At 41.8% G+C, this 25,848-nt stretch overlaps 1 protein-coding gene across 1 annotated transcript in view; it reads right to left on the bottom strand.

The window, feature by feature from the left end:
- Positions 1-25,848, bottom strand: part of kiaa0586 (KIAA0586 ortholog) — a 657,376-nt gene that overhangs the window by 354,691 nt on the left and 276,837 nt on the right. The window contains exons 10-12 of the mRNA XM_078562702.1: positions 5,320-5,476; positions 3,007-3,045; positions 2,796-2,861 (exon numbers count right to left, since the gene is read on the bottom strand). Coding sequence (XP_078418828.1) covers positions 2,796-2,861; positions 3,007-3,045; positions 5,320-5,476 — 262 coding nt within the window. The remainder of the gene's footprint in view (positions 1-2,795; positions 2,862-3,006; positions 3,046-5,319; positions 5,477-25,848) is intronic.

The raw sequence follows: 25,848 nt of genomic DNA, 5'->3' as shown, positions 1-25,848 counted from the left end.
CACTGGGAGCAGCGACCACTGCTGAGACTACAGGGAGTCCCAAATGCCAAGGAACCATGGAACTGGATGCAAAGGTAAATCAGTGGTTTTGCCTAGGCCAGGCTGGCAAGCCCCAGCAAGGGGGGGTTGGTGGTCAGGTTCAAAAGGGCAGTTGGTGGATCACACAGGGTTTGGGAGGGTGCTTTGGGGAGGCATCAGTTGGGCAAAGGATGCCCAAGCAGGAGGAACACCCACCCCATCGCCCCCACAACCAGCAACAAGACAAGTAATTTTCACCTGGCAGCAACACCAGGTGGCATGGGCTTTCGCTGGTACAATACTAGAGGCAGTGAGAGAAGTCCTTAACCACCCAATTGGCTCAAGGATGGCCGGGGTGCCCAACGCTTCCCCTGCTGGTGGTAAAATCCCAGCAGAGGCAGGTAGGTGACAGGCAAAGCATCGTCACCATCCCACCCAATTTAATGCCCCGCCCACCAGCCAGCTCTCTCCCAGGGGTGTAAAATTCCACCCACTGCCAGTTCAGTGCCCAGCATATGCTCAGCAAGGAATAGTAAAACTCATATCTCAATGTATGGAGCTATTTGACATCTAACTGGTAACTACACAGATGCAGATCCAATTAAATTGAATCAACTGTAACTATAACCAAGTAACTGCAGCAATAAAATTTGGTGCACAATTTTTCTTACACAATGGGAAGAATTTTCCTCCCATTGTGGGGGAAGTGCAGGAGTGGGCAAATGCAGGAGCGGGCACGTGCAGGCGCGCCTCTGATTGGCGCCGCCATTTTACATGGGCAGGCCAATTAAGGCCCACCAGCGTGACGTCCGCCAGGAAGCACTATGCACACCCTGTGCGGGCGGGGGTGGGGGATTCCCTTAGCCAAGAGTGCGCTCTTTCGTGCATGCGCGTGAACGAGCGCACTCATCTCCCTGAGGCTAAGTGCTGCCTCAGGGAGATCGGCGCCAAATTTAAAAATGGTCAATGTACACTGTCACATGAGTTGGGACATGTCCATCACTTTTAATCAAACTTTTATTAAATTTTTAAAAACCCTCATGAAACCTCATCCCACCCGTGGATGAGGTTTCATGCTTTTTCTGAAGCCTGTCAGGCTCCCGGCCTGCCCGCCAACCCTAAGGTTGGACATGCAGGTCCATTAATTACTTGAATTAGTTTTTAAATAGCCTCAATAGGCCGTTGACAGGTTGGCGGGCGTACAGCTGATTCGGCTGCGCCCCCGCCAACCTGAAAATTGAAATGACGTGGGGTGACGTCGGGAGCTCTGCCCTACGTCATCCTGTGTTATTTTACCCGTTGGCGAGCGGGCCCTGCCCCCCGCTCACCCACCTCAATGTCCTGGCCAATGAAAATAAACCTCAACAAAGTATAGGCCAATGTATCCTGCAGGCTGCTACCAAAGCAAAGTCTGGAGAATGTTCAAACTAGGCCATTTTAGCTGATACCCTCAGCGTTTATCAGGTTGATGATAAAATCGCATTGTGAGATAGCTATCTGCAGTTCATATAGTTCTTGCAATGCACCTAATCCCTCCACTATTTTGGAAGCCAATTAAAGGTGTCAAAAGATTAAAGGGATTTAGACTCTTGTGGGAATATCAATACCTACTTGCTCCTTTGTTATTTTCTAGATTGAGAAAATCTGCAGCCTTGCAAACTGAGGCAATTTATTTGGGTTTGTATCCCATAATCATTCTTATCTCCTCGTAGAGATTTTGGTACACTTGAACGCAATTGGTAATATTCAAGGTGAAGAGATGGCTGCTGAGCAGAGATACAATCATGAAGCATTTTGTAACAACGTTATGAAAAGTTTCTGTGACCTCCTTTATTTGCAAATCATTTTCAATTAACTAATTTTATTGCTCAGATTAATTGTTACTCCTGCTTTCTTGGTTTTTCCTGCTAGTTCATAATTATCCACTCTGACCAGATATGTATGTTTGGCCATAGGCAGGAGGGAACAATTTTTTTTCTCTGCCCTCTGCATAACAAAGTCCTAAACCTGTTCTTTATAAATAGACTTACGGTTCCACCACACTTTTCACATAGATGAAATCTTCCCCCATTGTATTATTTCCTTCATTCCATCAATAAAAACAGCACTGAAGCTTTCCCCTGGGATTTTGGACTCAGCCTTATGGTGGAGAAAGCATACATTTTTATTGCTGCAAGTTTAACTTATGATATCAGTAAGTAGAAGCATGTGCATCTGCTACATAGTGCTGGTACTGATCCAAACTATAGGACAGGATTTGGCCCTGCCAAGGTGGGGGATCAGAGGCCAATGGGTTCAAAAATACTGGTGCCAACCAGCATACCAGTTTCTTTGCATTGTCCCCGGCACAGACATTTTGGAGGAGGCAGGTTCAGAGTACTCCAACGCAGAGTCAAAGCCCTTTCAAGAGGGGGGGTGAATTGTCAAAGTGAAAAAAAAATCGCTTGTTTTACTTTTAAAACTGACTGCACTGTTTACATTAGCGATATGGAGAGAGGTGTATTCCTCAAAGCAAGCAGCTTGCATTTTTGATCTTGTTTTTCAGCTGAATGATAAAGCCGTAGATGCTACACAGTGTAAGTGTTGAAAAGCAATCATGAGAATTCTTTGCTGTAATTTTAAATTGTTTCACATGGCACAGAGAAAGTGAAATGTACTGAAGAACTACCAATATGACATGTGACAAACATGGGGAGGGGGGAGGTGGCAGTGGGGAAGAATTCAGGATTCAACGTACAGTGGCAGTGAACAGGATAGTAATCTCCATGGCAACTCACCAGATGATGTTGCAGAAGCGCTGAGCCAATAGGCTTATGGTTGTTGCTCTGATTGGCACTCACACTCTATTTGAAAGAAAGGGAATCAAGAGAAGAATAAGTAAAGAGTCATATCTTATAACCAGGCTTTTTATGAATTTTATTCCTGTCTCAATGTTCTACCAAAGTGTTGAACACACTGAGAATATTTAAGGCAAGTCAAAAGACAAACCTTAATGTCTTGCATGCAAGATTGCCAGTGCTCTGTCTCCTGAAAGAGATAGCATGATAACTGTTAAATCTCCTGTAAAACAGAACCATTTTGAATCATTTGCCGTATCAGCTTCTGATTTTACTACAAAAAAAGCACAGAGAGCATTTAGACTGTAGATAATATAGTGTAGTGATTCTAAAGTCCTGGCTCTTACAATTAAGGTCAATGGCATTCAAACACAAAATGCAAACATTCACAATAAGCCTCAATCTCTGCTTACAATTCTCACATTGAAAATAAGTAAGTTCTCAGAGCCTAAAACAGTTCAAATTTCTTAACCTAATAGGTTTCTGTCTTTAAATTATAGTCTGTCTTTAGGCTCAAAAAATAAACAGAAACCATTTCCTATTCACTATTCAGTAGCAGTAAGCAGCTATCACAATTAGCATTTCCATCTGTCTTGAAATATGATGACTTTAGAAATCTTTCATGGGTTCCTACCAAATTTGTTTCATGTATTCAATACATGAGTTTGATACAAGGCCAAATTTAATGACGTAATAATAGCACTCAATACTTTTAGTTTCCATTTTGGTAGCTTAGAGGCATTTATTATTGGTCTGATTTGAAGGTAAATTACAGATTATAAAACCAAATCCAGTAAAGTGATTTATTTTTATGGAACACAAATTCTTTGAGTTTCACTAAATAGATTAATCTCCTCCTATATCTTATAAAATCTCACTTAGCTCAAAGTCTTTATTGAGTTCCTTTTTTAGAAACATCGAACTAATCAATATAATAAATCCTTAAAATTCACAGCTGGCTCTAATTTGACATCAGAGGATCGGTAATTTCAAAATACTCCAAAAAACATTTTGTAATTTTATCGCTTTTTAATGATAATATATAAGATGATGTTGACACATTTTATAATGTAACTATGTTGTATAATAGAAGGTAAGCATGACTTGTGTTGCAAATGTCCAAAATCTTTAAATACAATTTTTCATACTGATAAAATTCAACATATTTGCAGGAATAATATTGGACCATAATTGGAATGAATCTACACAATCTGGTCTATAACCAGAAATATTGCAAACTGAACAAACTGACACCTCAAGAGTGTTAACAGAGGAAGACTCTGACATAGACATTCACACCCATTATTCCACAAGCTAATTTAACAGATTATGATCTTAATAAAGGTTGTGAATGACTAAATACCTACCTGCAAAAAAAAGCCCAACGATGTATGTGATTGAGACCATGCATTACCACAGAATGGTTTATAATGTACATTCATTTATATCGTATCATAGGTGTGTGAGGGGTGCCTTTTCACTGGAAATTTAAAGTTTCCAAAAAGCAAACAAAAATCAAATAATGGATTTTATTTTTAAAAGTATGACAAGAAGTATAATTCAAAATGGAAGCATAATTCCAAAGTTCACGTGATAAAAATAACGTACCTGAGTTTTTTGTATGCTACAAAATATGAGATGCTATCAGACCCTTGACTTTATTTCTGCTTTGGAACTCCTCTCCTCCCTATGCACCAGTCTATTCATAGCTGAGATATGATATCCACTCCCTGGCCACCCCCTATCCATCCTGCCCAATTTTATGTCATTGTAATCCCTATAAATTGCAAATTATTTTGTTATAATTCTGTACCTCAAGTATCAGACATCCACTGTAGGGTAGCATTTGTACAATCATATACTCATGTTCTGTGTTACCGGCTGTTTCCAATGCATTCAATTCATGATGTAAACCATTTTCATAAACAAACTCAAGGAGATAAATTATACATGAAAATTAAAATATTCTCCTGCATTATAAATCTTATCATCAAATAATATGACACAATATTTCTTTTCTCCTAATTAAAGATATCCAGGAGATAAACTACAGATGTGAATACGCGCTTTGTGGATTTTTAGGCTTGTAGCTACAATCATTACTGCAGATGCTGGAAATCTGAAATGAAAACAGAGAATGCTGGAGACACTCAGTGGTTCAGGCAACATCTGTGGAGAGTGCAAGGTATAGTTAAAGTTAATTGCCATTAATGATAATCAACCTGCAACATTAAATTTCCTTTCTTATTTATACAAATGCTAACCCATTTGGTGAGTGTTTCCAGCATTTGTTTTAATTTCTTCATTTTACCAGTTTATTGATACGCAGGACAAGTACCTGACCAGTCATTGTTCTGTATAAAATTTCAATGTAGCTTTTTGCATTTGTAATTCAAATTCCTCAACTTGTATTTGCAGTAAAGGGCTGCAAATTCTAACAATTTGCTTGCAAATGTGTCATTACCTGTAGAATTCCATGCATTTCTCTCTTCAGTCTACCAAGGTCATGCAGCACATCAGTGGCCTTCTGTACAGCTGGGCTACCTTTGCTAGCCGCTGATCCAGAACCCCTAGAGGGGGCTACAAAGGCTGTAAACGATTCAGTCAGCGGGTTGCCAGAGCTAAAAAGAAGCAAATGACATTCACCATCTGAAACCTGACATCAGTTGCATACTGATATGTATTAACCGCTTACAGATCAGGACAATTTTTAAATATGGTATCATGATTATAACTGTTGCAAATATGGAAGAAATTAAAACACCATGTGAACACTAGTTAGTGAATGACCAAAAAATACTATTGTGAGAAAAAATAATTGTGCTCTTGCAGAATGAAGATGCCCAAATTCAATTATTACCATCCTGTGTAGTTATATTTATTGAAAAACTTCAGTAGAAGATCATTCTGCCAATACTGGAACTGTTTGATAGCATTTTAACCATTTTTACAGTTACCTTCCCTAATTAGTAAATTCAATCTTTGTCAATGATGTCCTCATACATACAACACAGATACTATGTTAAATACCCTCCTAATGTTTTGGTCTGGATTTTGGGTTCATCGGCAAAAAGATGACGCTCATCTCTGACCTTGAAGAAAGCTGTCCACAAGATCTAACAAGTGATGTGGAATGGATTTCACATTTTTCAATGATAACTTCAGTCTTGAGTCAACTATGACATCAAGCAACAATGATGTCATCAAGCAGGCAATGCAGCCAATTACACTAAAGAATTCCCACAGACCAAAAGATCAAGTAGTAAAAAGCACTGATTATCTTTCACTGTTTAATCACTTCACAGAGATCAAAATAAAGATTGGGACATACACATGGGATTAAAGTAGAAGATAAAATAATATAAACAAACTTAAAAACATATATAATTTTTAAATCCATTATTTTTTTATATCATGATGGAGAAATTTGACATTCCAGATATATAAAAATAGATTTCAAGGTCAGGGGGGTTGTCAGCAGTAATTATGGCACCATTAAAATCCAGGTATAACTCCTTCAACTAGGCAGAACATTTTCAAGGATATTTTTCAGTGAGACTAATAGCACAAAAATAGCAGAAAAGTGAAAGGCATTCTGGATTTAGACCTGAAGTAGGAACAAGAGAGGGAATATATAACCTAAGAACAATCTTTGATAAATATCTAGAAGTAAACAAGAACATTTACATATGCTTCATGGACAACAAAAAAGTGTTTGATCATGTTTATTACCAAAAGCTAATTGAAGTGTTGCTGAAATGTGACATCGACAGTAAAGTTGTGTGATTTATCCAGAGCCGATATTGGGACCAAATAGCAAGCATCAGGCTAGACAATCAGATATGTTTCAACGGAAGAGGATTACAACAAGACTGTGTACTGTTGCCAAAGTTATTCAATCTGTACACAGAACAAATATTCAGAGAATTGGGTGTTCTTTCAGGCCAAAACATGGAGGCAAGAACATAACAAACTTGCGCTACACTGACGACATAGCTCTACTTGCAGAATTAGAAGAGGTCCTACAAAATATCGTGAATCAAGTAACCGTTATGAGTTTAGAATATGGATTCAGTATGAACACCAAAAAGACAAAAACAATGGTAGTTAGAAGGAGCATATTAGAAGAAACTTGGGTGAAGATTAAAGTGGATGTCACACTGGAACAAGTAGGTTTGTCTATTTAAGACAAATGAGAAATGGCAGATGTGATACAGAAGTTAGAAGAAGAATAGAGGTAGCCAGAAGTAATTTTGTGAAGATGAAGAATGTGTTAACAACAAGAAATCTCAAGCTTGTAACAAGGAAAAAAATTCATAAAATGCTACATCCTATCCACTCTCCTGTATGCCTCAGGAAGCTGGACAATAAGTAAAGATCTGTGAAAGAAAATAGAGGCGTTTGAAATGTGGATACTAAGACATATGCTTTAAATTCCATATACAGACTATAAGACAAATGAAGAGGTCCTTAAAATAGCAAGAACAAAAAGAACTCTAAAAATGGCAACCAGAAAATAAAATATTAGTATTTAGGCCATTTGGTCAGAGCTGAAAATCTAGAGATCGCTTCTACAGGGCATAGTTGAGGGCAACAAAAAGAGGGGTCAACCTAGGTGTGGTTGAATGATGGATGTCACAGAGCAGTTGCAGATGAGCTACAATAGATTTGTGAAGATAGCGCAAGACAGACGAGTGTGGCATACCTTGACAGCATATCTCCTGGTAGGAGCAACTACAGGCAGCAGCAATAGCACAAAAAGTGAAAGTTCACATCAATTCATGTGATTTTTAAGATTTCAGTTAGTTGTCGAAGAGCAGGGAATCTCTGACAGCAACTTCTGCTTTAGGCGTTAACAGTGCATGTGAGGATTCCGGAAGTTACTGTCAGTTTCACAGAGTGATAATGGAGAACGTTAGTTTTTCCATCATTACAACCTCAAAATTTGGATCATTGTACATTTAAGACAGTCTACTATCAATAAATGTTCATATTGTGTCACATCAGCTTTTTGCAGGTGAAAGTTTAATTTATTGCACTACACAAAGTGTGGAGCTTAAAAATCATTTTGATCTCATATATTATAACAATCTATATTAAGAACCTTGACTGAACAATGATCTTTGTTTTCAACAGGTGAACAATATAAAACATTTTTGTCACATTTACTTGGCTTTCAGGTGACAAAGGTCCTACTGTGCATGCGTTTCCAGTATTTTCTGCTCCTAATCATAAAATACTCACATCTATTTTGATTAAGTTAATTTAACAAAATAGATTCAAAGCAGCTCTGCTGCAAATAAGGTTAAGAATGAAATGTTGTACAAAGCAAAGTAAATGCTAAACACAATAGGCTTTAAAACGTAAAAGGGGTGAGGAGAAGCCAGTTTGCAATTGTCTGCTCAGCCCGTCAATGGCAGGCCGCTTAGAATCATAGAGTCATAGAGCTCTACAGCACAGGAAAAGGCCCTTCGGCCCATCGAGTCTGCGCCGGTCAAACAAGTACCTAACTATTCTAATCCCATTTTCCAGCACTAGGCCCATAGCCTTGTATGCCATGACATCACAAGTGCACATCCAAATACTCCTTAAATGTTATGAGGGTTTCTGCCTCTACCACCCTTTCAGGCAGTAAGCTCCAGATTCCCACCACCCTCTGGGTGAAAAAATTCTTCCTCACATCCCCTCTAAACCTCCTGTCCCTTACCTTAAATTTTATGCCCCCTCGTTATTGATCCCTTCACCAAGGGGAAAGGTTCCTTCCTGTCTACCCTATCTATGCCCCTCATAATTTAATACACCTCAATCATGTCCCCCCCTCAATCTCCTCCGATCCAGGGAAAATAACCCTAGTCTATCCAATCTCTCCTCATAAATAAAACTCTCCAGCCCAGGCAACATCCTGGTAAATCTCCTCTGCACTCTCTCTGGTGCAATCACATCCTTCCTATAATGCAGATTCCAGACTGCACGCAATACCCCAGCTGTGGCCTAACCAGCATTTCATATAGTTCCAGCATAACCTCCCTGCTCTTATATTCTATGCTTCAGCTAATAAAGGCAAGTATCTCTTCTCCCGCCGTCGGACATCGGGAACCTCATTGTACTACATCTGTATATCATTATAAGGCCAGCCTGCCAGAATCATCCCCCCACAGTAGATCGACCGACCAGGTCGGCGTGATGTGTTTCACAATGGTATACATAAGATTTGCACTTGGCAGGCTGCACTTTGAGGTTAACTCGGAGGTGAGTGCACAATGATGGTGCGCAGCACTCGAGAGGGTCGCCTGTTGGACTTCAAGGTTGAGACGAGTTGGGGTGGTGGGAGGGGCAAGGGCTGCCCTGCAGTTGAGGCAACTTGGGATGGGGGGGATGTGTGTGGGAAAAGGGCTGCCCTGCGGTTGGGACAGCTTGAGAGGGGGGCGGGGGGGGTTAAGGGCTGTCCTGCACGTGCAGGGTAGGGGGAAGGAAGTGGCCATACATTAGGGAAACCTTGTATGAAGTGACCATTTCTCTGCAGCTGAAACAGTTCAGCACAGCCACATTGACATGTGTGGAGTCTGGCCTCTGGCATCTCTGCCCACTCAAGCAATGCAGAGGCATGAAAGTGCCACCAAGTGCTCCAGAGCTTTTCACCTCTCGGGCACAGACCTCAAACTAATGAGAGTTTTAGTGGGCTGTAGAACAGTTGAACAACTGGGCACATTGTACAATCTCCTTGCTAAAGCTGACCATGGAGCAATCACTGGTGGAGGCGCTCACAGCCCCTTGCAATGTCATCATCCCAGTTTGGACCAGTCTCCCCCATGGTTCAAGCTAACAGTGCAGCCTTGCAGTGTGGGTTAGGAGAATGCCTGTGCTGAGCTGAGAGCACAGCATGCAGTCCAGTGGGCAAAGCTACCGCCAATCGGTCACATGGAGTGGGGCAGGGGAGGGTAGGGTTTCGGGCAGTCATGCAGCGCACTAAACTCTAGCCATCCAAGTAGTGGCCACCACTCTCTGGGATGCATCAAGGGGTCTTCAGACTTAACCAAGAGAGGTTCTCAGAACATTCAAGCTAACCCATGTGTCTCTCTCTTGCGTCCTGCAGTACATCAGGAGCATGGAGCCTGGTGAATGAGCAGTATGCCTTGTGGCGTATGGAGAATGAAGATGACAGGGAAGAAAGGGATGAAGGTTCCTGGCTACACAGAGGGAGGAGCAGCACCCTCTGGAAGAAGAGGAGACCGGAGCTCCTGCAAACGCCGCTGAAGAGCCACAGCGAACCGTCACTGGTCGGCGCCTAGCTAGACCCAGGGTCCATAGATGCCACCTTTCATTCCTGCAGATGACTGAGAACCAGCGTCACTGAAGACTGCTCATGTCTAGGAACCTGGTCAGTCACATTTACTAGCTGCTGCAGGATTTGGCACATGGGGGACATGGAGGGCATCCACTGCCTGTGGCTGTGAAAGTGACCAGGGCTCTCAACTTTTATACCAGTGGCCCCAGCCAGGACTCCACAGGTGACCTATATGGGATTTCACAAGCCTCCACCCATAAATGCATCCATGAGGTTACGGATGCCATCTTCACAGGGGCTTACAATTTTGTGCATTTCGCACAGGACCAGGAAAGCCAGAATGCAAGAGTGACTGGATTTGCCCAGATCTCAGAGTTCCCACAGGTGCAGGGTGCCATCGACTGCACTCAGGTAGCACTCAGATCTCTGTCATAACAAGCAGTCAACTATGTCAACCACAAGGGTTTCCATTTGCTGAATGTGCAGCTGGTGTGCGACTACCACAAAGGCGTCCTGCAGGTCTGCGCACGATTTCCATGGAGTGTCCATGAATCCTACATTCTCAGTTGGTCACAGATCCCTGATGTCTTGCAGGGTCCACAGGGGCTGCAGGGATGCCTCCATGGGGGACAAGGGCTACCTGCAGAGGACGTGGCTGATTACACCCATGCGGCGGCCTCAGATTGCAGCAGAGCGAAGGTATAATGAGGTGACTTGCAACTTGGTGGAGCAAACCATCGGGATGCTGAAATTGAGATTCCGGTGCCTGTACCGGTCTGGTAGAGTCCTGCAATATACTCCAGAGAGGATGTCACACATCGTCATCGCCTGCTGCGCCATTTACAACCTGCTGCTGCAACAGGGAGAAGAGCTGAGGACTAGCTGGAGGTCTCCTCCAATGAGGAGGATGTCAATGGGGATGAGGGTGGAGGTGGTCCTCGAAGGTGACGATGACGGCGCTGAGACCCTCACACAGGCCAGATGAGGCAGGTGTGCACAGGAGGCCCTCATACCTGCTAGATTTGTAGAGCATTATAACGACATGCAGTGAGGAGACACCACGGATCTTCACATTGCATCTACAAACATTTGACTCCAGTCTGGCTATGGCAGCGCACATACCCTCTGTGAAAGTGCTCCTGTCACGGAGATGCAGTGGAGGCCCTAATAGTCGCTCGATTGTAGGAGGATAATCGGAGTGACATGAACACTGCACATCAGAACAAGGGAGGGAGACATTATTGGGAGTTTATTTACAATAGTGAACATTATTTAAAATTGATTAACACCCATGCCCATACTGTTCAACTACATCAGCTGTGGCTCAGTTCATAGCACCCTCGCCTTTGAATCAGAAGGTTGTGGGTTCATGTCCCACTCCCGGAAAACCAAGAACTGTGAATGTACTCGAAAGAGTTACATGCGATCTGTTGATAACTCGAAAGAGTTACATCTTCTTAACCCTGCCGCTACCTCTTGGTGCTCCCCAGACATTCTCTGGAGAGCCAACACCTAGAGGGCCCCGACCTGCTTTTAGGGTCCCGCTGTGTGGCAGTGGCACCCTCCTCAGCCTGTGGACCTGGAGCTGCTGGGGTCACATGAAGAGGGGATTCGGATGGGCTGGACACTCCCAGAGTCATCTGAGTGGATGGCCCCGGGGTGTTCACCTGCTGATCCTCCTCCCTAGGGGTGCCCAAGGGCCCCTGGCTGACTCCTTGAGGAGAAGGGGAAGCTGGATTGAAATCAAGCTGCCCAGCACCCCTCTCGCGTACACACTGTTGGAGACCAACTATGGCATCAGCGCTGGAGCTAAGACCGTACAACAGTGCAGGAGCAATGTCCTGAACCAAGGTCTTCATGGCGGCTGCCTTCCCATCAGTGCTGACCTTGGTGCGTTGGCATGTCAGCATTATCACCTCAGCCTGAAGGCGGACAGACTCCTCCATCCTGCCTTGCAATCTGGGGAGTGCAGTGGACATCCCTTTGTGATTTTCTCAAGCTTGCCTTTGCAGCTCTAGCAACTGAGACATGACCGAGTCCAGAGGCTCATCATCTGACTCAGACTCAGCAAAAGTCTGGCCTCCAACAGTCCTCCGAGTGCTGGGGACTTGGGAAGTCCCTGCCACCCATTGCTGTGGATCAGGCAGTGCGATGTGCTCACCAGATTGAGATTCCCAAGACTATTCTAAAGCTAGGTCCCATCAAGATGTGTCTCTCTGCGCTGGTGGAGGGGTGCAGATAAGTGCTGTGACGGGCCTTCAAGGAGAGTGTCTTCAGATTCCTTTTCAGAGGTTTCTTTGGGGCTGGATTGGAGGCCCTAGGTCATGGTCTCCGTCGGCCATTTCCCATATGTGCCTGCGAAAGCAAGGACAAATAATTAGTGCATGGCAGTGGCCTGGAAACAGGGCACATCACTCACAGCATGGTTGTCTGATGGATGCTACACTGCTGGGTCCTCACTTAGTAGAGCGCTGCTGACCTCACCATCAGCACAGGAATTGTCCAGATCCTTGCTGGCCAGCTTGATGGCTCTGTTTACAAAGTCCATGAGGACCTTGATTTCAGGTATTCCTCCACCAGTCTGCGAACTCTCCTTATGATTGTGTGCCAGCTTGTCCTGCATGAATAGAGATGGAGAGAGTGTAAGCAGAATGCCTGCCAGGCCAGATGATAAGTATGCCTGGCGTGTGTGGGGTGGTGAGTAGTCCCGTGGACGGGATGAGAACAACAAAGGTGTGTGTGAGAGAGTGAATGGTGATGTCCCTTGAACTAGCAGTGAGTGAGGTCCCTGTGGATGTGTGATGGGTTTGAGCATGCGCGAATTGAGAACGATGAGGAGCACGACTTACCCTGGCGGGATGGAGGAGATCATGCATCCTCTTGCAGCACTGGGTAGCTGCCCCCTTTTGCAGGGCATTGGCGCTGACCGCCACTGTCACAGCCTCTGCAGGTACAACGGGGGTAGAGGACATCACGGTGGGCCTCCTCTGCGTCCAAAAGGTGTTCAAGGGACGCATCATTAAACCTGGGGGCTGCAGTCTTTTTGCCTTTCAGGGCCATGTCTTCTGTGCAGCAGTGGTGGGCTGGAAGCACTGAGAGGTGTGCGTGGCTGCACTTTAAATATGGCGCCCGGTATGATGAAGCAGCGAGTTGATGGAATGGCTGGCAAATGAGAGCCCAACTGCCAGCGAAACGGCGTGTTTCCCGAGAACGCATAATTAATGTGGCGAGATTGGGGCAATATGGCGTGGGAAGCCGCCATTGCAGCTGGTGGGTAAAAACGTTGTCCACCCGCTACCGCACTTAGTGCAAATCTGGCACGATTCCACCAAGAGAGTGGGGATAGTGGATAGTACTGTAAATGGCAAAATGTGACTAGTGGTGTTCCGCAAGGATCTGCCTTGTGGTCTCAACTATTTTCAGTCTTTATCAAATACTTTGATGATGGGTTAAAAAGCCACATGTACAAATTTGCAGATTATACAATGATAGAATGTAAGTAAAGTAGATGGAAGAATAAGATTACAGAGATATTCATAGATTAGGCGAATGAGCAAGGTTGTGACAAATGGATTTCAATGTTGCCAAATGTCACATCCACATTGAACCTAAAAGTATAGAACAGAGTACCTTCTAAATGATCAAAAAGTTAAAAGCAGTGGCGGGCCAAAGAGACTTAGCCGTCCAGGGACATAGATCGTTCAAATGTCATGCACTGGCACAGAAAATAATCAAAAAGGCTAATGTAATGCTGGCCTTTCTATCTAGGGAACTAGAATACAAGGAAGGAGAGCATATGATACAGCTATACAGAACGCTGGTTAGACCATTCTTGAGTACTGAGGGTAGTTCTGGGCACCACACATCAGGAAAGACATATTAACTTTGGAGGGAGTGCAACTTAGATTTATCAGAATGATGCATGGGCTCCAAGGGTTAAATTATGAGGAGTGATTACACAGCATTACATGGATAAACGGCCCAACTAGTCCTTACCGGTTCTTATACTCCACTCGAGCCGTCTCCCATCTTTCCTCTCTAACTCTACCATCGAAACCCTCTATTCTCTTCTCTCCACATGTTTGTCAGGCCTCCCCATGAATATATCCATACTATTTGCTTCACCCACTTCCAAAGGGTTCCACTCTTTTGGTAAAGAAGTTTCTTCTGAATTCCCTAATGGATTTCTTGGTAACTATCTTATATTGAATGCCTCTATTATGCTCTTCCCCACAAGAGAAAACATTATCCCTGTATCCACTCTCTCAAACCTTTCATAATTTTAAATACCTCCACTGGGTCACCCAATCAGCCTTCTTTACATATTTAGACCGCAAAATTAGGGTTGTATTCCTTGAAATTTAGAAGGTTATGGAATTATTTGATTGAAGTTTTCAAAATATTAAGGAGAACAGAAATGATAAATTGAGAGAAAATATTTATGCTGGTTGGAGAGTCTAGTACAAGTCTAAAAAATTAGGGCCAGACCTTTGAAGAGTGAAATTGGGAAAGACTTCTACATCAAGGTAGAAGTTTGGAACTCTTCTCCAAGCAGCAATTGATGCTCGATCAATTGTTAACTTTAATCTTTGAGATTGATAAAGTTATCTTAACCAAATGTATTAAAGGATATGGGGCAAAGGCAGGTATGATGACTTAGGTACCAGATCAGCCATGACCTAACTGAATGGCAGAACAGGTTCAAAGGGCTAAATGGCCTACTCCTGTTCCTACGTTACTGGCCTCTGCAGAAGACCTTGGCAAAGGCACTAATTAGGATTAGATGGGAAAAAGAGTAAAAATACCAGATGGCTCACAACCTACACTGCTCTTGCACATTTCCCAGTGGTATATAATTAAGCAGCACTGCAGAGAACTGCAAATACCTTCTTGTTGGGCTGGGTGAGGGGAGAAGTAAGGAGGTCAAGGGGAAGCAAAGCATTTATGAGGAAGGAGAATAGCATTTGAACTCTACAAAACCAATCAGCAGTGTAAAGAACATCAGAAATCATCCACAGTGCCTGGCCAAATACGTCTGTCTTTCACTTCAACATTTTTTCCTCCTCTTTCTTTAATGGAGAAATCAAGTTAAAGATAGGTTTGCAAAAAAATACCAAACTGTACTTTGCATTTTGCAGAAACATTGTTTCTTCTCTGCTATACTACTCATATTATGTAGCTAAAGGATACAGATGTTTGTTTAATGCTACATATGTGAATATGACTGAATGTTCACAAATATAAATGAAGCTCATAACTGCAAAAAACATACAAACCAATTGTCTGCATGTATTTATTTGTTACAACGTTTCAGTTTTCACCCTGGATGCTGTGTGTGTGCATTCCAAAGAAAAAAATGGATTCATGTGTGCAGAATGAAAACATTCCTGGCAGTTTCGACTGATAGCTTCAGCAACAAATTGTCATTTCATAGATTCTGTCAGCGTGCCCCCACAGTGCCAAAGAAGGGTGACCTGGATATTTTCACACTGAGCTGTTTGGAGGATTCAAAAGGTCAGACTTCAAAAGTATTATTTGCCTTCGAAAAAAATGAAACGAATGCAGCAGAATTTAAATCAAGCCGAGACATGGGCAGACAAGTCTGCTAGCAGTATAAATCACCACCATTGTATGTTGGTTTGTCTCAGGTTTTTTTTTTACATAAAAGCAAAAGTTCTCAGACAGATAAAAAAAAACTTTGCGATTAGAGCATTTTTCCCCCATTTTAATCGTTGGCAGAACTACACATGCATTTCTTGAAGACACATTGACCTTTTAAGCCATGGAAATGTCAGCAGCCATCTCCTGCTAAAATCTTCAAAGGCAAATCCTTTTTCCAAAAGCCCCTTAACCCAATCCATCGATACCAATGCCCTGAAGTCTATGATGTACTCAAGTTAGTAATGCTTGACTGCTCAGAATAAAAATTTACTAATGCATGTTTTTCCTTCCTTCTCAAGCCAATGGTTTACAACTGATCTCAGGATCCAAGCCCATCTATCACACTAATGCAAAAGAATCATTTACATCAGTGGTATTTAATTACAGTCACGTTTTGTACCAAAAAACAACCACTTGGATTACGCATGAACTTTGAACTGTGCCTATTGAAACAATCAGCTGTTTCTTTTTTTTTTCAATTCTGACTCAACTAGAAAGCACAGTTGCCTGTTTTTGAATTAAATAGGCAGATTCCTAACTAGTGCAATTTGTTTCTCTTAACCTTGAAATTTTATGGGGCACCAATGGCGATGGGAGGTTATCCAGCTGTACCAACACGATGCAGACCAGGAAGTTAATATGAGTTAGATTCCTCAGTTTGTGCTTGGCTAGCTGCTCCAAAGCAGAATGGTGAGAAGGGGCCTTCATGGTCATAGGTTAGAAAGGAGAAAATTTACCATGATTTCCACTTTGATAGCTATCAAGTGACTTTTGTTTAAATTTCTTGTCCAATGTGAACAAGATTGGATAAGATGTAGTGACACCCAACCCAACCGCCACCACCACCACCACCACCAACGCCCCCATGTCCACTACCAACTCCACAACCCACGTAACACCCCTCTCGTCCCCACCTCAGTGCTTGCTTGCATTCATTGTTGAAGCTCACAGATGAATAATGGCCTTATAGATCAGGCCCTAGAGGGTGTCTGGTCCCCTCAGGACAGCAATTCAGTGTGCAGTCAATGCTTTTATTAAAGAGGAAAAAAGTGAGAAAAAAATATTAAAAATGCATTTAGTCTGCATTATTTTCCAATTATGCTTAATTATCTCTTTTGAGACTGATTAAATTGCATGTTTTAAACAGTTGAAAATAGTAAATAACTTGATTTTACCAATTCAGTTGCAGGTAACAAAATATTCAAAACTGCAATATTTTTGCTTCCGTTTCCCATTCATTTATTTTTGTTCACAAGAGCCCAGACGATATCATTGTATTGCTAGAGAAATCTGATGAAACCAGTGCTATTCGATTCCCCTGCAAATGGTAAACAGCTTTTGCCTCAGGGGAGTTTCCATTCTGAGTCAGAAGCAGCTTCCAATAACTGTCTTGAACGTGCCTCACCATTCTCTGTACACAATTTACTCGCTGCATGTTAAATGGTTCATCAGTCAGTGGATCTGGGTTTTAGGTCCTGCATATCATAATACACTTTATCCCAGGCACTGAAAACACTTCGTTGAGATATGCTGTATACCTAGGCATCAAACAGATGTTAGGTTGAAGCCATTAGCTCTGCAACGCTCATCATACACTCTTCGCTTTGGTTGGCCTACATAAGCTAAATTTAGACAGTAACAATATACAAAACTAAACAATATGCTGTTATGTTCTCAGTGTACCTGGAAAATCAAAGTAATTTAAAATAAATGTAACGAAAAATGAAACTGCTCAGGAGCTTTTTGGACACACTGGATTCATTGAGACCTGAATTTGATTTTGTCTTGACAGACGTGTGCTCTCTCCACTAAAGTTTGAGACAGAAGGTAACAAAATTACCACATTGGGTTGGAGGCAATATTTTTTTCACTATTGTCATGACTATCAAAGGAAAAAGGCTGAACTCAAACATTTAAAAAGTACTAAGGAAAGCATTCACAAATCAGTAAAGCACAAGGCAAAAGCAGACAGACTTGATACAATAAAACAAAAGAAATGTTTAGAAAGTATCCAAAGGGGAAAAATCTACAATAACCACAGGTAAACAAAATGTGTTTTTGTGACTTACAATGCAAAATTATGTTATTATATTTCATTTTAATGTCTTTGTAAAGTAAATTTGTGCTGAAACTGCAGACAGCATGTAGTTAATTCACTGTGATGTCATCCTGCTCAAAATTCACTGCAGGAAAGAACAGAGCCACCTAGGTATAATATTTAAGCTGGATTCCTTCAAAATTTTAAAACCAAGGCCTTGCCAGACTAGGAGCCAACATAGATTAGCGAGCATAGGGTGGTGGGTGAAATGGGACTAGGTGCAAGTTAATATACAGACAGTAGAAATTTAGATGAGCTCAAGCTTATGTAGTGAGCAAGGTGGGAGGCCGGTCAACAGAGCAATGGAATAGATGAGTTTCGAGCTAACAAAAGTATGAATAAAGGTTTCAGGAACAGATGAGCTGAGTCAGCAAGGAATTGGGCAATATCACAAAGGCAGAAATAGGCAGTCTCAGTGACAGAGAGAATATGGGATCACAGGCTCAGGTCAGGGTCAAAAAGATGCCAAAGTTGCAAAAAGTCTGGCCAACATTTACACACCAGCTTGCACTTGAGTGCCTTCAACAAAGCAACATAACCCAAGTATTTAACAAAAGAGACATGTGCACAATTAGTTTCAATCCCCAGCCTGTGCTGAGGTTGCTGGGAACAAGTGGACAGGAATTTTGCTCCGAGTCGCTATCCAGTGACTCCTGTTTAAAAGTGAGAATACATGGGTGGTAAGGGAAAGGGGAGTGTGGAGAACAACTGAGAGAAAAAAAAATTGTCAAGAATTTTTCTTTGATTAGTACTGTGCATCCTAAGTGACATTTTAAATTTCATTCAGTATGATAAATTGATGTTGATGTATTGTTCAGAATCTACACTGCTACCCTGTAAAGCCAAAAGTAGGAACACACAATAAAGAATGGATATCTAGATTTTCTTTCCCTCAAAGCTACAAAGGAGTCAAGAATCTTTTCCCCAAGAATAGAATAAGCTGGCACTGATGGCTTCTTATTTTTCTAGAATATGTGGCATAATTTTCTTCAAAAATATAGCCCTGGATTTTAGCTTGGAAAAAAGTTCTGAACAGGACAGGGACAGGGATAGGGTGGGGGCGGGGGAAACGTGTGGCGGCAGAGGGGCAGGTGGTGTTGTTATGAAGTTGGGAAACCCAGAAGAACATGTTTCCCCAATTTTCTGCCATAACTGCAGGGCCCCTTTAAGTGGGTTTCCAGCCCACAAGCAATCTCATTTGGGGAATATTGGGAGTGAGAGAGATTGTGGTAGTGTATGTATGTGCGCGTGTGCGTGTATGTGTGTGTGTGTGCGTGCACGTGTGTGGGTTTTTGGGGGGGTTGATGGTGCTCCAGATGCTGAGAGTAGGTTCCAACGGTGCTCCAGAGGTTTCAATTATAGGGGAGGGGAGTAGGGGTGGGTGGTTGCAGATAGGTTCATTAGTGGTTCTGTATTGGAGGTTGGGGGGAGTGGGGGGGTGGGGAGGTTGGTTTTGAGGAAGGGAGGGTCCTATGATGGTGAGTGCGGCAGTGCAGAAGTAAGGATTCAGATTGCTGCAGGTTCTAATGGGTAGCTTGTTGTGCCTTGGGAAGCATTCTTACTCCACCTAGTCCGCAATTAGTGCCATAAATGGCACTTAGCTCATGGATTCAGCCTTTCTTGTCTTCATTGAGCTGCCAAGTTTCCCGAGGGCCAGGAAACAAAAATTGAAATAACTGTTAAAATTAAGGCATGCACCCTCATTATAATATTTAAATGACCAATCTGCTTCCTGCGAGTGGGTTGGTCATTGTTCTGTCTTTGTTAAAACCAGGTGTGTTTAGTTTCTGCTCCCGATTCTTTGCCCCTCAATCTCTGACGCAGCCCCAACTTGTTTTTGGGAGTTTCAGCCCATGGTGTTAATTTTTAATGGAAATTATTACAAATACAGAGAACACTTCATTACTTTTGATAATTTTCTGAGTTACCTGACTGTCCAGCATTTTGAAATTTCTTTAAGAAAGGATCAACTGCTTAATTCACAAAACAAGCTTGGTCCGAATTCCATCACTTCCATCAGCAACTCTCAGTGGCTGTACAAATGTTACCCCTGGGATTCTTATTAACTATAAACAGCATTAAACTGTCTCTTCCAAATCCAATGTCAGCTGATGGAGAAAGAAAAAATTCTATACAGCACAGGTAGTACATGAATATAGCTGATTTATAGCAGAGATACAGCAAGGTTCAAACTAAAAATAATTTTAACTGTGTTACTCATACCTATGGAATTTTACATTTTACATTCATTTGTGAAGGCACACAGAAAATATAAAAACACGTGTTATGTAACTGCTATTACTAATTGCAGACCACAAGCTCCCCATACATCTGGAAGAATTTGCCCATAGTCTGAAAGTAATTTAAGTTCCACTTGATTTTCCCAAGTTCAGGCCAGTTTTGGATAACAGCTGCTTGTGAGCAGCCTTCTACAAATATGTGTTTTATGAAAATAGACAGTCACATAGATTTTTAAAAGGGAACCATAATGACTGTATGATATTTCTCTTCTATAACAACAAAGACAAATGTATATATTCCTTTGCTTTTAGTGGGATACAGGATTGTCACCATCTGAACTATGGCAAGACTGAACACCCTTCTACTGGAAACACTGGCCCATAGCTCTTGATTCTATTCTTGTTCCCAGCTGCTTGCTCAGGATCAATCAAATGGTTCACAACCTTGGGATATAACCCCAAGTTCAGTTTAAAATCCCATAACCACACAGCTTGCCTTCATTCAATTCCATAACAATAACCCTCCAATGTCAATGTTTGAGATCCTCAAATAATTGGGAGACTCAATTTCTCCAGTACGTTCCCAATTGCTGCCCCCACCAATCCAGCATACATAATTTCTAACTCATCCAGGTTCTGCTATCCACAAATTATCTTGCACCAACTACTGCTTTACCGATTACACAAAATTTCAGATATCCACTACTTCCCCGACTTAGTCATTGTTATGGGCGGGGATAGATGTGGGATAATTTTCCCCTTTTCTCACCTCTTGAAAGACCACAACAAGATGTATTTTAAGAGGAGTGTTTTAAACTTTGAATGCTGTGAATTTAAAGAGCAGGCACAAGCAGGATTTCTTGTAAATTTAAATCAAAAGAAAGGGTAAACATTTATTTCCACAATACCCAGAATGTAAATGCAACAAGCACCCATTCCCCAAACACACAGTCATACACACACACACACACACACACACACACACAAAGATGATATCTAGAGATGTAACATGAACTTAGATTACTAGAAGGGTAAACAGAAACAGGTCACTTCTTTACTGTCCTTAAGATAGTGGTTGAAAACATTACAAGCCTGAAGGATTCTCCCCGGTTCCTTAAAGATAAATGGAGGTTGGACGTTTCTGGCTTTTCAGTCAAAATTGTGGTTCAGCCTCTGTAGTGAAGAAATATAATCTTGCAGGAAAATCCAATTAGTGTCTCTTCACTGCCTGAGATGGCTTTCTTTTTGAGGCAGGTTTTTTTTTCTTTCTCTGGGCAAGATCTCTCTTTGAGGCATTTGTTCCAGAATCCTTGCTGGGCTGCCCTGTGGATTAATAAGGTATCAGTTCCCTCTCCAGCCAGTTTCAGTCAGTTGATCACGGCACAGATGTACTCCATTGACCACACAATAGGTCGAAGCTGAAGTAACTGACACACAATGGGAAAATGTTTGATATCCCATCAACATTCCAGGTTTGACAATCCCCACTAAATGATTTTATTTGAAATCCCATATTCATGGGGCAGCAGATCTAGCAGCTATTGTCATTTTTAAATCACTTCCACTGAAATATTGAGGGGTATTCAATTAGCATCTGGGACAATCATCTGCATTTTAAATAACTTCCAGAGATACGTGGTCATGTCTGTCTCTGTCCAAAAAAGCCACAAAAGAAGTCACCTGACTTTCGGAAGTCCATTTTGTAAAGGTGCAGTGTCCATATTTCATGTTGCTTTTTAAAACTAGTGTCCATCTCCCAATACAGTTTACAGACATATGACATGACTGTAATTTCATATTCATTTCAACATCCTTGCCCTTATTTTCAAACTTCTTTATCATCCTGCCTCGACAATTTCCTCAAGCCCTACTTCTTAGCTTGCACACTCCTCTCTTCTAACTTTGAAGACATTTTCCCTCCTTTCCACTACCAGAGGAGGAAATCTTCAACACATGCCTGCATTTGGAAATGGTCTTCTAAATTCCCTCTGCCCTGGTACATTTCTCAATTTCACATAAATATTCAAAATTGACATTTTCAACCCTCCTTCAGTCATCTTCATTAACTTTCACTTTGAACTCCTGCTCACTGACCAACGTTCTCTTTTGTGAAGCAGCCAACGACATTTCACTGTGTTGCAGGATGTTGGATAAGTTCAAGCTGTTATTATATACCCAATGTGATCCTTTCCAGGAAGTATAACAGGTACTTTTAAATTTATTTTTCAGCATTAACTCAAGGAATACACAAGAAATACATATGCAAGTAATTTTGGCACATTTTATAATTATATCTAAACAAAAATACCATTCTTTTTAAAGAACACTGTAGTTATAAAGCACCCATATATGTTCTGAGATCATAGAATATCAGCATACATAATCAAGTCTTTGCTGGTATTTTCCACCACATGAACCCCCTAGTTGCATTTTATTCACATGTTCATTCCTGGTACCATTTAGTGTTTTTTTTCCAGCAACTTTGATTTATTTTTTACATTATTTATGAAGTCTGCTTCAATTATGACCTCTAACAGAAAATTCCAAATTCTAACCCCAACCTTTGCACAAAGATGTGTTTCCTTACTAATTTTTCTTCTAACATTTCCTGGTTACCTTAAACTTATGCTCTTCAGTTTTGTCTTGATACAATACTATATACATTTATGACTTGAAAAAAGGCCAGGATTATCAGCTCGGCATGCGGGTCCATGGCCAACAAGCCAAGCATGAAATAGCGCGTGATGATGTCAGGCGAGCGTCTCGTCATTGCACACTCGCACGATATTTCGGTCAGCAGGCGCTTGTGAGAGTCGGCAGCGTGCCCACCAATAACTGAGGCCTATTAAGGCCCTTAAGCAGCTAATTAAGCAGAATTTTTCGCTGCCCATCCAACCTTACAGTTGGCGGGCAGGCGAATAGGCCAGGCGGCCTTTGATTTTTTGCGAAACCTCATCCATGGACAGGATGAGGTTTCCAGCAATGAATTAAAAAAAAATTTTTTTTAATTCATTTTTAACATGTCCCTCTTCATGCGACTGAGTCACATATGGGGACATGTTTATATTAATTGTAGATTCTTCATTTTTCATTTTAAAAATCTTCAGCTCCCTGAGGTAGCTCTGTGCCTTCAGGGAGCTTTCAGTGAGTGCACCCGGGTGCATGCGTAAACTTGAGCACTCGCGCTCCTGCCGCCCCCACCCCAGCAGCGCTGAGGTTCTCAGTGTGCGTTTCAAGCTGGCTGGCTGTCAATTGGCCAACCAGCATGAAATCGCGGTCAGAGCCTGATTGCGGGTGGCAGACCGTTTCACAGCCGCTCCTGGGCCTACCCGCCATGCCCACCCAACAAGGGGAAAATCCTGCCCAAAGCGTAGCAGTTTACAAAACAATTTGTATATGCAATGTTCCAGTTATAACAGTTGAGACGGCTGTGATTACCCTTTTGAAAGCTGGCTGCTGATCAAGGCATTCAATGAGAACTATGATTTGCCACTATTTTACTAGATGGGAAGTACCATCCATCACAAAAATACCAACATTGGGGAAGCTAAATATTTGTCCACAGCTCCCAAATATCATAGAATTGTAGAATGACACAGCACAGGAGGAGGCCATTCAGACCATCGTGAAGGGGACATGAAGTGATAGGAAGGCAGTCAAGCAAATCAATTCTAGGTCTGTGCTGATGTTGCTGACCTTGACTGGGACAACAGTAAGCCACTACAAATAACCTCAGTATTCCTAGGTTAGAGTGCAAAATTGACCTGGATTCCTGCTGCTTACTGCTATCCAGCAGCATCTGCTGGATGTGCCCTGTGTGAATCTCAGCTGAGGGTAGAACCAGGTTCAGTTGTAATAAGTCTAGCTGAATAAAAACCAGCAGCCAACATTTATCATTACGGCTCACTCATGAATAATGACCTCTAGAGCAAGGGCAGGAAGGATTCCAGTGAGGAAACACTGGAGCTATGTGGGCCAGAGAAAATTGTCAAAAGGGTATAAAATAACTAAGATGGAGGACGTGGCGTTGCTGTCCCTTTTTACTTCAAAGTTCTTGCCAGATACATTCCATATTTTCTCCATTCCACACATTTTGGAATTTCATAAATAAAAATTAATCGCTATATAATCAACAGCAATAATTAGTGAACTACTATCTCACTGAAACATGACTGTGAATTGGTAATTGATAAACAGGAAAAAAAATTTTTGCTCTGATCTCATCGTTCATTCTTGCATACTAATGAGGTAACCATATATTGGAACAGTCAATATAAACTCTGACCAATAACATAGAAGCTGACAATTAACAAAATACATTTTTAAATGTATTATTGGGACATGGGCTTTGTTGCCAAGGTCAACGTTTACTGCCCATCCCTAGCTGTCCTCACAGAATGAAAAAAAAGTAACAACTGGGAAATAAGGATACTGTTCCAAACTGGTCTTGTATACCTTAAAATGGAACACCAGAAAAAACTAGGAATTAAGAGTACTGGTCCAAACTGTTTTTTACCTAAAACGGTGGTGGTGAGCTTTCTTCTTGAAACGCTGCAAGAATATGTGGTGAAAGCATTCAAAAGTAATGTGGATAAAACATCAATGTATCAAGCTGAATAAATGATGCTTGGGCATTACTTAATATTATGCATCCCTAACTTAAGAACCTACTCCTTCACCAACTCAGGTATACAGGGTGAAGAGCAATGGTCTTGACAGAGTTAGGTGGGGCATCAGCTCCCACAGCTTACTCAAACGTTACTTTGAAGAGCCACAAGCTCCTCTATCAACCTCACTATCAAGTGTATAATGAGCCCACTTCAATTCAAAAACTTGTGCCAGTCACACCCCAAGGTGCAGTGTGTGGAACAGTGGGCTGGCTTCAGTAGCTGTGAATCAATTTAAGATATACTGGGGTCATGATAAAGTGCTATATAAATGCAAGGTTATTTCTTATTTAGCCTTGGAGAACCTCATCTGATAAGTAGGAACTAGACCTCTGCCTAATTTTTCACATCCAGGTTCATAGTGTTCATATTATAGTGGTCATGGTACTTCACCTTGAACCCAGAGGTAACAAGTTCAAATCCCACCTGCAAGATCAAATTCCATAAATCTGATTATTTGTGGGCAATCATCAGAAAAAAAAACACCATAAAAGTTGAGATCTTCTGATGAAAACCTAACTGGTTAACCAAAATTCTTCAGGAAAGGAAACCTACCACTTACCTGGTATGACATGCCTGTGACTCTAGTCTACACTGCTTGACTCTCAATTCCCTCACAAGTGACCTGGCAAATCAGGTCAATTATATATTTATATTACAATGTCCCACAATCGTCTTTTCAGGGTTACTACTTGGACAATAAATGTGACCTTGCTAGTGTCAACCATATTCCAAGAACAATTTTTTAAAAAGGCCAATCTTGTAGTTTCTCAACTGCTGCCCCAGCTAATTCAGTCATGACCAGGGATCAAACATGGGAGATTCAGGTTCAAGTGATTCAGTATCACATTGGGCAGTGCCTTTAATCAGCAAGCCTGGTGAAATATTTGGTCACCATTTGGTCAAGAGCCATAATCCTACAGAGTAACTCAGTAACCCGTAAGGCAGCCCATTCCTAATTGCTATACTGATTCTTTTTAACAGTATATATGATTATATATTCCTAAATTAAAATACAAACAGAAATCCATAAGCATCAACT

This window comes from Cetorhinus maximus, chromosome 18 (assembly GCF_964194155.1).
Source record: "Cetorhinus maximus chromosome 18, sCetMax3.hap1.1, whole genome shotgun sequence".
Taxonomy (NCBI): Eukaryota; Metazoa; Chordata; class Chondrichthyes; order Lamniformes; family Cetorhinidae; genus Cetorhinus; species Cetorhinus maximus.
The sequence above is the reverse complement of the archived record's forward strand: the minus strand, read 5'-3'. Positions and strand labels throughout refer to the sequence as shown.